General features: G+C 51.0%; 4 protein-coding genes across 4 annotated transcripts; all 4 read right to left on the bottom strand.

The window, feature by feature from the left end:
• Positions 1-156: 156 nt before the first annotated feature.
• On the bottom strand, positions 157-648 carry QC763_204425 (uncharacterized protein; the record flags this gene model as incomplete). The annotated part of the gene is made up of 3 exons (XM_062909482.1): positions 157-366; positions 419-496; positions 562-648. The coding sequence occupies 3 exons, from the start codon at positions 646-648 to the stop codon at positions 157-159; spliced, it is 375 nt and encodes a 124-aa protein (XP_062768271.1).
• A 662-nt stretch (positions 649-1,310) lies between these two features.
• QC763_204430 (uncharacterized protein) lies at positions 1,311-2,852 on the bottom strand (the record flags this gene model as incomplete). Its single annotated transcript, XM_062909483.1, has 3 exons — positions 1,311-2,099; positions 2,153-2,380; positions 2,484-2,852. 3 exons carry the CDS (start codon positions 2,850-2,852, stop codon positions 1,311-1,313), a joined length of 1,386 nt encoding a protein of 461 aa, XP_062768272.1.
• A 1,424-nt stretch (positions 2,853-4,276) lies between these two features.
• Positions 4,277-6,543, bottom strand: QC763_204440 (uncharacterized protein). Its single transcript, XM_062909484.1, has 2 exons — positions 6,211-6,543; positions 4,277-6,148 (listed from the first exon to the last, which is right to left on the bottom strand). The coding sequence occupies exons 1-2, from the start codon at positions 6,249-6,251 to the stop codon at positions 5,065-5,067; spliced, it is 1,125 nt and encodes a 374-aa protein (XP_062768273.1). The 5' UTR covers positions 6,252-6,543; the 3' UTR covers positions 4,277-5,064.
• A 2,625-nt stretch (positions 6,544-9,168) lies between these two features.
• Positions 9,169-12,014, bottom strand: QC763_204450 (uncharacterized protein; the record flags this gene model as incomplete). Its single annotated transcript, XM_062909485.1, has 4 exons — positions 9,169-9,198; positions 9,349-10,989; positions 11,044-11,924; positions 11,974-12,014. The coding sequence occupies 3 exons, from the start codon at positions 12,012-12,014 to the stop codon at positions 9,674-9,676; spliced, it is 2,238 nt and encodes a 745-aa protein (XP_062768274.1). The 3' UTR covers positions 9,169-9,198; positions 9,349-9,673.
• Positions 12,015-12,800: the final 786 nt, after the last annotated feature.

Genomic DNA, 12,800 nt, shown 5'->3' on the forward strand with positions numbered 1-12,800 from the left:
CCCTTGGCTTGGGATACCCATGATACATGTCGATATGCCTCAGTAGTCCGTAGTCTTATATCCTGAAAGTCTATAATTTCCCAGTCCAGCACAACCTTGCTCCTAAATACCATGATTTTCCCATGCCATTTTTGACTTTTCCATATTTTCTTGTGCTCACAGGATGCGATTGCATTCCTCCTGAGTCTTCAAGTGGCAGTAAGGGCTGAAGGTCTGGTTGCTGTTGGGCATCTGGGGAGGGGAGAAGAAAGGAGGCCAAAAATAGTTCGGAGGAAGTATGTCATTGATAGCCTGTCTGGCGGCCACGGTAGTTGGTGTGACAGACTTGACGAGAGTGGCGAGGGTCTTTTCGATGATTTCGACAGCCTGTGGAATATCAGAACCTGTTGGCGTAATAGTGGAAATGGGATTTCCTTACCAGCTCTTCGTCAATCTTCACCTGCTGAGTAACAGCAGCCTGAGGTAGTGCATTGTCAACAATGAGTGGGACCGGAGCCTAGTGTAACGGTTAGTGATGAATTGTGGATGAAACATGGTTTAGCGCCTGAAATAAGGACTTACTGCGGCTGGAGCAGGCTTGGGGATAGCAGCACCAAAGACAGCAGCAGACTGGCTGAGGAGAGCGACGGTTGGGATGAGGGAGTGCATGGCCGGTGGTGATGTGCTGTTGAGGCGATCTTGCGGCGGTGATAGAGTCTTGGAGAGAGACTTAAGTAGTGTTCTTTGCTGATGCGAGATGACTGAAGAGACTGTTTGATGCCGATGCTAATCGTCTTGGATTTGGGGCATGGATTCATGATCTTTTGTAGGCATTGCCACCCCATCAAGTCAGTACAGTCCCCGTAGGGCTGACCACGATACAGGGCTGCCATGACTCAGCTCAAGTGTCCAGAGCCCGTTGGGTCTTCACCGACACCGGCTAACGGTCAGCTAGACGTTAGACCCATAGCCATGGGTTGAGCAAGCAAGTGAAAGCAAACGGCGTCTTGTTTTCTTGCTCTAGTGCCGGTCGATCGTCGATCTGGCTTACCTCTGAAACGTTCTTGCTTGCATAATCAGTCTAAAACCGATGGAAAGCTTTCATTGTGTCAATACAGCTGGGAAAAAGTACCATAACTTGAATGGTGCTATTGGCAGGTGGCCTGTCGAGGTGAGTTGGTTGTCAAGATATTTTTGAGAGCAAAATCTGTCAAATTAAGTACCTATTTTTATTCATTTATCTCGACACAATCATTTCCAGCCGGCGTCTTCTGCTCTCCCTTCACCGGGTATTCTGGGGCAGCATTTGCAGCCGCCCCCTTCCGACTCTCTCACCCTTGATATTGCGTGTGGACGCGCGTTGTCGTCTCACATCCGATCTCTGGTTTCAGCGCGCGGGGGCGCTTCCACGCGACCTCGGAGGCGTCCACACCCAAGCTCATCCACGAGCTGTCCCAATCCGCCTGCCCGCGTTCAGTCCTCGGCCCAAAAGGAACTTCCACGCTCGCAAGCCTGTCCCTCCAAGCTCTTTCGGAACGCTTTGGAAACACTGTCCTCCACAAATTACAAACCCATCCCCAGAGTCGCCTGATGCCCGAGCCGCTGTGGGTTTGGGTTTCACCCTCGATAAACACCATATTTCCGAAAGCTCTTCCATGTGGTGTGCGAAGAGAGCTTGCCATGAATCCAAATGTTTCCAGCCCTGTGTCTTGAGTGGGTGGTATCTGACCAGAGAAGACAATGGATTTCCGAGTGAGAGAGTACAGGAGGACGTCTAGTAATCCTGCTGAAGCCAGCAAAGAGCCTGCCACGCTGGAGAAGAGGACCGGGGGCTCATGTTTGACCATGGATCCGATTCTGGCTGTAGCGATTGGCACGGTACAGAGAATGTAGATTAACGGGTATGCCAGAAAGCTGCTTATCTCGCGAAGCTTCTGCTCTTGTGTGGCATACTGGGTACCGGGCGAGGTTTGTTGGCAGCTTGAAGCGATGGGCTTGCGGTGAGTCAAGAGATGAATGACGATGGCGAGATATATCACGCTTGTGGCCACAAGACAGATAAAGATCCATAGGTAATGGAGGTACAAACGAAGCTCTTGATAATTGGAGGTGATCCAGCACTGATTTGGGGTTAGCAGCATGAAGTGCCAGAAAAGAAGGCGAAGCCACATACCCATTCGCCTGCCCGGCCATAGAAATCTGACGAACCACCAGATATCGCAATTCCCAAGAGAGCCATTCCGGATACAGACGACCAGAGTGCCACGAGGACTGGGCAGAAGACGCGAGAGGGCGGTCGGAAATTCCTGACGATACTAAGGTAGCTGTGAGCCGCAATTGCCGTCAAAGACGCTTGAAACGAGATTCCCAGTTGACAGGAACCAGGCCTGTGCTTTGCAAACTAGGTATCTGTCGTAAATTTCATCCAATGCTAGCCATCGAGCACGCATGAAGTAGGCCGTGGCCTGCATGAAATCTGCAAAAAGAAGGTTGTAGATGAGAACGAGAAGCTGATTCGGGGGGTTGGCTCTGATTCGATTCCAGAAGCCAGTTTGCGGTCGTGATGGCATCCCATTATCGGCTTCAGTGGGTTGTGATTCCGCCGAAACAGTAAAACTCCGCGACATCGCCAGCATCTCGTGGAATTTGTCCTCATCAACCTGGAAATTTGAAGCTGGTAGGCTTGAAACCTCTTGCGAGGGTTGCCTGATATGCCACTTGACGAATCTCCAGCTGAGGTACACCAAAAGGGCGAAGACAAAAATGAAGCTCAGGAAAGCTAGAGTTGCAACAGCATGCAGGCCGTGTCGAATGGCGGCCGGCAGGGGTGCGAGGGTGTAGGCCTCATCTTCGCTGAGCTTGAGATAATCCATTGTAGCTATCTAGCTTTCGAGCTGGAGGAGGTGTCTATATTTTTTGATAAGAAGCAAGTTGCTGTGTGAGAACGAGAACTGAGGAGAAATGCATTGGAGTGGTCAAAATGTTGATGAACTTAGCGTGTTGCCAAAACAATTAGTGGCAGGCGATCTGTGGGTAACTCTGCCAACCGATTGGAAAAGAACAGGTCAAAGTGATGTCTGAGAACAGATTCCGGGGTGATCTCATTTCTGAGGGGGGAAGCGAGTACAATAGGCCTGGAAAGAATATTCAGGGTTACGAGAGAATAATACGGGTTGTCGAGAACCGCGACATAAAGCAGGGCATTGACGTCGAACTCCGCTCTTTGGCCTTGTAAACCAGTTCAGATGACCCGCCAGACTGAGTAACTAGGTACCTAAGACATAACCCGGAAGCAGGTTTCTTAAAACTCCATGGGACCCATCTAATGAGATGGTCTACCTTAGGTCTGCCAACGATCAAATGGTGACATGGATCCAGTCTCCTGTAAGACTACCTGACGTCTGTGAAGCCTAAGGTGCCTACCTAAGCGCTCAAAAGGTCACACTCTTTCGAAAATAAGATAGCAAAATTAGCAACATTTCAGTTTTACTTGTAACCAGTGTTTGTTAGAAGGGGGTTGACCATGAGACTTTATTGATGAGTGTTGAGCTACCCAAATAAAAAGGTAAATTTTGGCGTGTACAAGAGGACTGAAATTTCCAAGCCTTCTCGCACTTGCTCATTCCGACCTTTGTCAGTAGCCATTACTCCTGGCACTTATGCATACAGGTTCATGTTCCGAGACGATTATGAAGCTTCTGGTGGCATGTTATGCTATTAGTTCGATTGTCATCTAACTTTGGACTGTTCTCCTCGGCTACCTTGATGAATATGAAATCTGAGGAGTCGATATTCTCGGTACAAAAATCCCTAAACTGAAACCGTTCATAAACATCGTTTCTGAACCATGCATTATCAACTTCATTATAATTTATATGCACTCGAGTATAGATTTTCTTGGAGTGAATTGTCACAGTATTCTTGATGACAGAAGTTGTATGAAGGCAGAAAGCATGACTACCTTAGACGTCGTGTCGTTGCGTGGTAGCCAGTTGCTCTTAAGTCATCATTGAGCTCGGATCCCCTAATAGCGAGTGTCGCTCTACTTGTCCAAGATAAAACAAACAAATACCATCCTGGAAAGAGTATGAAGGTTTTGATCGTCCGAGCTTTTCACATCAGCTTTTTGTTTTGATTGTTTGGAATACAGAGCAACACAAGAGTGCTTTTATCGTATGGAGCAAAAGACAGCAAAGGGCTCGCATACTAAGCCAGATCGGAAACGTGATGCTTCCTTAAAGAGCCACCGCTTTAAACCTAAGACAGAGCGATGACTTCATGACCAGGGATCTCCAACATGGTGTCGATTTTGAGTTCCGCCACCCTCCGCAACCTCCGCCAGCTCAAGCTTGAATGTTGCCGCCCCCTCTCCCCAGTATCCACACACCTTCGGCATCCATCCATCGTCGTACTGAACGAATTATGTGCACATACTACACGAACACCCGCTGGCTGTGCCACAAAACCAAAGGCTGCCAAGCTGAAGGACGGCCCTGCAGGATCAAACCATCGTTCCACAAACCCCCACAACAGCGCATCTGCTGCAACTATGTCGACCGCTTCAGTGGGATCTGTTACGGAGTAACTTGTCAAGGTGGCGGGAGGAAGCCCAACCACTTCATCGACAGCGAAACAGTCTTCTACAAGGGCCTCGAATGTCCCTGACATCATCGCAAGAAGATGTTGTCGCTGGAGAGGCTGTGGGAAGAGGAGTGGACCGAGCAGATAATCAAGGCGCACTTGACCAAGAGATACCACGAGGCTGCCAAGCGACGAAAGCACGATGAGACGGCCAATAGAGCGAGGCTGATTCAGGAATTGTTCGAGGACGTAAAAAAAGGAAGGTCTGTTGTCCTGTTATACAAGAGCGTGATGAAATGGCAAACCATAGCAATTGAAAGATGCCGCAAGGAGCTGGTAAAATTCAGTGGGTGTAATGCCGATCTGGCTTTGGCTGATGATGTTGTGGTCAGCCGGCAGGGCGGGTCTTTCGTCGGTATCTAAAACCCTAGCCCGAGTACGCCAGGGGCTTCTGTTGAGACAACCTGGCATTTACTCCTTTCTGGTCTTCGACTGATCGAAGGACTAGGCTTGCGGGGCGACCTCGCTCCCAGTCTTCGCACTCTCTCGTACTGCCTCGATTATTCGCAGAACCTGCGCCGCCTGTGATGCAGGCACTGGTACACCTTCCTCCTTTCCGCTTGCAACAGCCTTCGCAAACAGGTGATAGAACCTGACATATGTCTCCGGCTCTACAGTAGGGCAAACCTGGTCTTCCACCTTCCCGTCACCGCCGACGATACACAACCTCCCGAATCTGTCCTCCGATTCCTTGCCGAAGTCGGTGTCAGTCGCCTTGCCACCGGCTCGGAGATGATCCTCCTGAGGATCCAACCCGCTCTTATGATAACTGCCTTTGGTACCCCGGACCCAGAACCGCATCTGTCTGGTCTCGACACAGGCGACGCCGGCACGAACAAAGACCAACAACCCCTTGTTCTTATAGCTCAGGATAGCAGTCACACTATCCGGCTCCTGCTCATCGGTCCCATCCCCAGTGACAAGCCTCCCTTCTCTCTGGTTGACGAATCTCCCTGTCACGCCATCAGGCATACCAAACAACACAAACACCTGATCCAACAAGTGGGAGCCAAGATCATACAACACCCCTCCCGCCTCGTCCATCTTGAGCCCCGCCTTCCACGTCGAACCCTTCGCCAGAGCCGTCAATCGTAATCTGTCAAAGTGCGTCTCGAACTCGACAATTCTTCCCAGCTTGTCCTCCTTGAGGAGATTCTGAACAGTAAGAAAGTCCGAATCCCATCGCCGGTTCTGATAGACGCAAAGCACCCGCTTTTGCTGTCTCGCCAAAGCAGTCAACTCATCCGCCTCGCCTGAGGTGGGAACAAACGGCTTCTCGACAAGGACATGCTTGTTGTTGAGCAGTGCTGAGCGGGTCAGGGGGTAGTGGGTGTTTGGTGGGGTGCAGAGGACCACCACGTCGACGTCTGGGTCGGCGATGAGATCCTCGGTAGCGGTGTAGTGCTTGAGGTCAGGGTAGTCTTCTGGGGCGGAGTTGCCTGGCTTGGGAGTGCGCTGGACGATAGAGTGAAGCTTGAGGGAGGGGGTGAGTTGGATGAAAGGGATGTGAAAGACTTTGGCGGAGAGGCTGGAGGGGGTGGTTAGCCGCTGGGTTAGGGTTGGGTATGGAGATTAGGAGGAGAGACGAACCCATAGCCGACGATGCCAACGTTGAATTGCTTTTCGGTCATTGTGAGAGTAGTGTTTAAGACTGATGGAAAGTTTGGTTCTTTCGGAATACCTTTCAGATAGGATTTCTTTCAGAATTAAAGGCCCCTTTTTGAGCATTGAAGTCGTCGTTGTCTGCGGGGTAGCTGTGGTGCTGAGTCAAGAATCCACCCCCGCGATGGACTCGTATCAAGACCCCACTACCCGGGATGACGTCGAGCTCATGGAGAGAACACCATCTCAAGATGTCGACCAGGTTCGACAGTTTTTTCTTTATATCTTGATGAAAAAGCCAGATCTTTTTATTGTCATTACATATTTTGTTTAACACAACATTCTAGCCTCTCGGCTTCATGCCATTACGGTATGAAGTGTCGTCAAAAGAAGGCGGAACTAGCTGCCCCCCCCCCCTCCTTGCACCTTAACGGACCGACTCTGCTATCCCCATGGGGCTCCACGCACTCGATGACACATCAAATGATGGAACTGTTAATATCCGGGACTTTGATTGTGGAGGTCGTTGGGTCGAGTGGAAAGCCGAACAAGCCCTCAGCTCGCGAGCCAGGATAAGAAAGGAGGCTGCTCCTTGTCTCCACGAAGAACAACTTATTTTACCTTGCATCATATGTTTGGTGAAGGTCTATAGGTACTTCTTAAATGGCTCGGCTGACACCTTGCAGTGGGCTGACCTTTTGAAATCCGGGATGATGATATTTGAAATCTGGGATGGAGAAGGTTTGTATTAGAACATCCCAGCAGGTTGTGGACTTTAGCTTGCCAGCTGGGTATCTAACAAGGTCTCAGCTTCCCTTCCCAACCCGAGCGTTCTACCTCATGCTACGTTGGTATTCCTCTGTCGACTTCCATGCCAACTTAGTATCCCACATGACGGGAGGGCACTCGGCATCCAGGAAAGCCGCGGCAATCTCCTTGAAGTCATGACTCTCATAAGTACCCAGTTCAAGAGGATTATCCTCATATATTTTGTCGTCAAAGATCACGCAAAGATTCCTTCGAAACTGAGTCTTGGCTTTACGCCACTCCAAAAAGCCAGCATCCCCAGGGAGGAGGCGAAGGACCTTTCGGCATTCCCACTCGGCGACGGCTTTACAGCGCATCGGACCGGCTGGGAACAGAAACGGAATGGCGCTCAGCTTCGTTCGCTCACGAAGAAGATCCTCCGAGCTTCTGGGTGAATCGCGCGCTGAAGCGAGTGTTTTGCGAACGGCCACCAGGAAGCCAGTGAGAAGGCCTAGATAAGTACAACAGAACAGCCGTTAGCGGGGTGATGGGGACTGAAGGTATTAAGAATTGACATACTTTGACAATTGGACCGCACTTGAGACGAAAGTTGGAGTGTCGGAACTTGTATGAATTGTAATAGTGGGCAAATTTGACAAGTGCGTGAAGGTCCAAAGCGTCTCCACGCATGACAAGAGGGATCTGTGAGCAAAGGATGAGTTAGCAATGACATAAAACAGTTGTATTTCGCTTTGAAGTAGTGGAAGCATACTTGGTAGGCAGTGATGTTGTGACTGTTGCAGATGTTCATGCCGTCAGGGTCATGCACCATAACGGAACTGGGGGTTCGAAAAGATATCTGGTTCGATTTCTTTGCAGAAAAGCTTCTCAACACAATAGAAATTGAGCAACTTGTCCAAGTCCTTCCGCTTCAAATAGTTCTCGAGGTATTGGATACAAGTATCCGGCCCCGGTGCAAAAGCACACTCGTGGTTGTCGAAGGTCATAGTTGTTGACTTGATGATTCCCAATGGAGGTGGACGAGGATGTGAGTTTGTAAAGATGGTAAGGGATGGATCGAAGGGGAGAATAGGCGACAAGAAGAAACGTGAAACTCGCAGGGCCACAATAAATAACCAGTCCAAACAAGGCAAACGCGGACTGACGGTGAATTCCTTCGGCTTCATTGTTTACTTCCCATTGCCACTACATCAGATGCTTTCCAGGCAGGTGTTTGGTCGTACTTGTTACTTGTTTGCAAGCAATGCACAACCCTATGCTCTCTGATCAAATATTTAACAAAGTGAAAACATTACTTTGCATTAAAGAAGTCAGCTATGGCTCCCGGCTCGCTGCATAACAGTGGAAGGTTCGACTCAAGACATGCTTTTGTCACGCAATCCGACGCAAAGAGATTGACACCCGAAGGGTGTGGATGCTCACGCCGGCACACCTTCTCGGCATCCGCAAACAAGTCCTCAATGCACCTCGCCTCGTCCTGCCGGCGGAACGACTCCAGACACGGGAGACACGTGTCTGAGCCTGGCGCGCGCGAGCAGGAGAGGGTCGACGGTGACTTCGTTATGGTGGCTGCTGGTGGGAACTTGATGAAGTTGGGTGGGTGGGAGATCGGATGGTGTTGGCGGCATGATGAATCTAAGTGGGGTGGAAGAAAGAGAAAATAGAAAAGACCGGCTGGCGCGGGCGGGCGACCGGGGGCTGGGGTGCCAGACATCGACGGATGGCCGGGCCCAGCCCGGGGGCAGCGAGGCCGGGGGTACGCACCCGGGACCGGGATGCCATACCGGGTGAGTTACCGGTCGCGTAACAAGAGTCGCTTGCAGTGATGCTGTTAAAGCTGCCAGACTTCCGCCGCGCTCCCCTCGGGGTGATAGTCTAGAAGACTATGGAAACCCACAAGTCGGTCGCCGATTGTTCATAACAACACGACCTTATGTCTGTGTTTTTTTGTAGCTTGGTATCTTAAGAACTGGTTATCTCCAGAAACCGTTCTCTTAAGCTGGGATGAATTTTGTTCAGTCCTCTCTCAAGTTAAGCACCTGGGTGTTAGGGTTGAAGAAGGATTGGAACGGTCATACAAAAGGTTGCTATATAAATTCGCGGTACCTATTTAGACCTTTGGGAAATGTGACAATGTGTGCTGCTTACTGGAATAAAAGACTGCCTAAGCTAATATGGCGCCGTAAGGTAACGAAGGTGATCGATGAACTAGACTGACCGAGCTGTATAAGCAGGAACATCACAAAATTCAATAATCAAAACAGCATTGAACAGAAAAGACAGAAGAGCAAGCTCTCTGGGACCAATCCTCACCAAAAAGGCAGAGAGAGAAAGAGAGAGAGAGAGTGAGCAACCTACCATTTGACTCAATCACAATAACAGAACAGAAAAAGAGCAGACGAAAGAACAACAAATCAAACAAAACACCACCCCCCACCCCCCATCACAAACCCACAATGATGGGCCAAAACAAACAGCCGCAACCTTCAACTGTTAATCAACCATCAGAACAAGAACAAAGTAAATTCCAATCTGTAAAATATCTCCAAAGAATAGTAATCTAAATCTCAATCTCTCTCTTTACTGCCCTAATAATTACCCATTTCTCTCCTTATTACTTCCCCCCCAATCTCACTCTACCATCAACCTGCTCACAAGCTTGCACTCTCTCCCCGTGACTGTGCTAATGTCCAGGATGACCCTTCCCCTCAACAGCAGCCTTCACCCTCCCCCACCTCGCCGCTCCATACCGATTCCAGTACCCATAGCCATAACCCCCTCCATATCCATACCCAGGCTCAGGCGTCTCAGTCGGGGTGCTGGTTGTTTCGTCAGAGGTAGTAGTGGTGGTGGTTGCGGTCAGAGTCGAGAAGGTGGTTGGTTGGGCGGCACTGGACTCTGTGGTCACACCAGTTGGGTCGACAGAGGCGGTTTCAGTAGCGGGTGTGGTTGTGTTGGAGTATTGATGGGATGACGTAGATGGGAGAAGTGTGGGCTCGGTTGTGCCAGTTTCTGAGAAGGGAATGCTGGAAGTGGAAGTTGTGAAGACTGGGTCGACGGATCCCGTTTCTGAGATGGGGGCTGAGGAGGTGTAGGACGCTGTGGGGTCGATGACCGATGCCGAGGTGGTGGAGGTGTAAGTGTAAGAAGCTGTTGGGTCGACAACTGCTGTTTCGGACAAGGGAGATGAAGAGGTGGCGTAAGAGGAGGTAGAGGCTCCAGTGGGGTCGACGCTTGCAGTCTCACTTAAGGGGAAGGAGGTGGTGTGCGAGGCTGTTGGGTCAACAATCACAGTCTCTGACAAAGAGGCTGAAGTGGTGGTGTATGAAGACGAAGTTACTCCAGTGGGATTAACGCTTCCAGTGGTGTAAGTAGGGTCGACACTGGCCGTGCCAGACGAGACAGTGGAAGAGCGGTTCAAGCTAGAAGGGAAAGAGAAGGTATAGCTGCCGTAAACAGGCCTGCTGGTGGTGCTCGAAGTGGGAATGGAAGTATCAGCTCTGGTCGTTGTAGTGTTGACGAAAACAGGCCGAGATGTGGCACTGGAAGTGAGGGTGGAAGTGAAAGAGAGGATAGGGTCAGCGGTGCCTGTTGTAAAGATGGTCGGCTCCGACGATGTTGGCTCGATATATGTTCTTGTAGTCGGTATAGTAGAGCCATTGATCGACGTGTTGTCGGTGGGGAGAGCAGAAGAGGAGGACAGCACAGGGTCGTTGGTTCCGGTCGTAGCTACAGAGCCTTCAGACGAGGGGGCAACCGTGGGCAACGAGGAGTTGGGTAGACCAGTAATCGATGTCGAAGGACTGCCCGGCTCGGTCTCGGAGATCGGATCATAGGTGCTTGTGTCGGCACCAGAAGAGCTGGGAAGGGTGCTCATGCTCCACGACGTGGGAGCCGTGAAGCCGCGAGATGACGAAATAGGAGTGACAATCACCTCGCTGACTGTGGTTGAGGATATGTATGTTGGCTCGTAAGTGTCGGTGTCTGAACCTGTTCGAACTACCAATGAGTTAGCTACTGATGTTGACACAGAAGTCATCGTGCAACACGTACCTGACGATGTCGTCTGATACGTCACGCTCGGCTGGTACGAGTACGGGGCGCCAGAGGTATGGTTGCTCCAGATACCAGTCCCGCTCGGGTGAGGGAAGGGATATCCAGTACCACCAGTGCCTGTTGGCCAAGGAATCCAGCGAGAAGTGGAGGGCGCCGTGACTGTGGCGAAGATGGACGACGTCAAGGTCAAAGTCACAAAGCTAGTCGAGTCGACTTCAGAGGTCACCGGCAGCTCGGTGGCCACAGAAGAAGTGGTCCCAACTGGATCGACGCCTTCTGTGCTGGAACCAGTGGGAACCGAGGAGACACTGGCAGCAATAGTCGACGTCAGGTCATCCGTGATGGAAGGGAATGTCTCCATAGGTGCTGTGCTGACTCCAGTTGGCACCACAGGAGCAGTGGTATTCCAGCGACCTGTTGGTGTAGCAGACGCAGGTGAGTCGCTGGGTCCAGTGCCCCAGGGAGCAGTACCCCAGGGAGCAGTACCACTGCTAGGAAGACTGGTGCGGCTACTCCAGACATAGGTCGAGTTTGCGTATGATGGAAGCAAGGTTGTGCCTCCTGTCGGGGCTGTCCCACCAGTCGGGCCAACGATGCCGGTGGTGGAAAGGGGTGTTGAAGTGTGGTTGAACCATGCAGATGAGGATAGCGAGGAGCTTCCTGGAAGGTTGGAGACCGTGTGTCCAAGTGTGCAGGAAGTCGTAGTGGGAGCAGCACGGGATGAAGAGCAACCGCCATAGACTGTGACCGTGGTCGTAGCATAGGTAGGGGTGCAAGAGCCGATGCGAACTGTCACTGTTTCTGTAACGGTCTCTGTGGATTCGGCATGGACAACATGTCCGCGGTCAACAGGAATGTGCGCTAAAGCAACGGCATGGCTATTAAAGATCAGTTACTGTGTCATGCGAGTTGAAGAAGTCAACATACCCAAGACTCAACAGAGCCAACGAGTGAATACCTCCCAACATGGCGGCGGTAGAGCCTTATCGTATGCTAAAAGAACGTAGCGGCACCTCTGAATGAACGGAGGAAAGCGACCTGCTGGCTGAAGAAGAAGAGAACCATCGCAAAAAGCATCCTCATGACCTTCTTATATCATTCCACAACCAGCAACATGTTTCGTTTCCCATCCTCCTGTTTGGTCAGAGCTGTGCCCCCGTCAACGGCCGAGTTTGCCCTTCATCATAGGAACAACCCCGGTCCAAGCAAGATGTCACCAACCTCATGTTTGCACTCATTTGGGAAAGGAGCCAGACCGATGTGGCTTGAAATGTATTGATCCGCCGGTATGAAAGGACGCACCTGGAGTGCGTCGTGAGTGTTTCCAAGGTGCGCCACCTTCGACCGTTGCCAAAGGCAAACCGATCTCGCCAAGGAAAGGACGTTTTGGAGACGGCCTTGTGTGACATTAAAACAGCCTCGAAAGGGAAAAGACTAAACAGAGACCCGGGGAATCCTGGTGAGTCCTCTGCAAGCGAGCCATTCAGCTGTTGCTGAATCCCGTTTGCATGCAGCTGCACCGTCCCGATGCTTTTCACGGCCGCATATACTACCGGTGGCGTGCGCACTGCACCGGGAGGGAATGCGAGATAGCCGAAAAGATTTTTCAACGTTATATGATGGCTGTTACATGACGAGTAGGGTTGCTGGTTGGTTGTACCATGCGCGGCTCGACGTTCGGTATTCGTAAGAAAAGGGGGCTGGAAACGATTTTGGTTGCTCGTTGGTCTCAGAGTAGATGTCACAGACTCTAG

The sequence above is a fragment of the Podospora pseudopauciseta genome, assembly GCF_035222475.1.
Source record: "Podospora pseudopauciseta strain CBS 411.78 chromosome 2 map unlocalized CBS411.78m_2, whole genome shotgun sequence".
NCBI lineage: Eukaryota > Fungi > Ascomycota > Sordariomycetes > Sordariales > Podosporaceae > Podospora > Podospora pseudopauciseta.

Coding starts and splice junctions, on each gene's coding strand:
- QC763_204440 (XM_062909484.1), bottom strand. CDS start 6,251: ATGACCGAAAAGCAATTCAACGTTGGCATCGTCGGCTATGG. Junction 6,149..6,210: donor GTTGGCATCGTCGGCTATGG/GTTCGTCTCTCC, acceptor CACCCCCTCCAG/CCTCTCCGCCAAAGTCTTTC.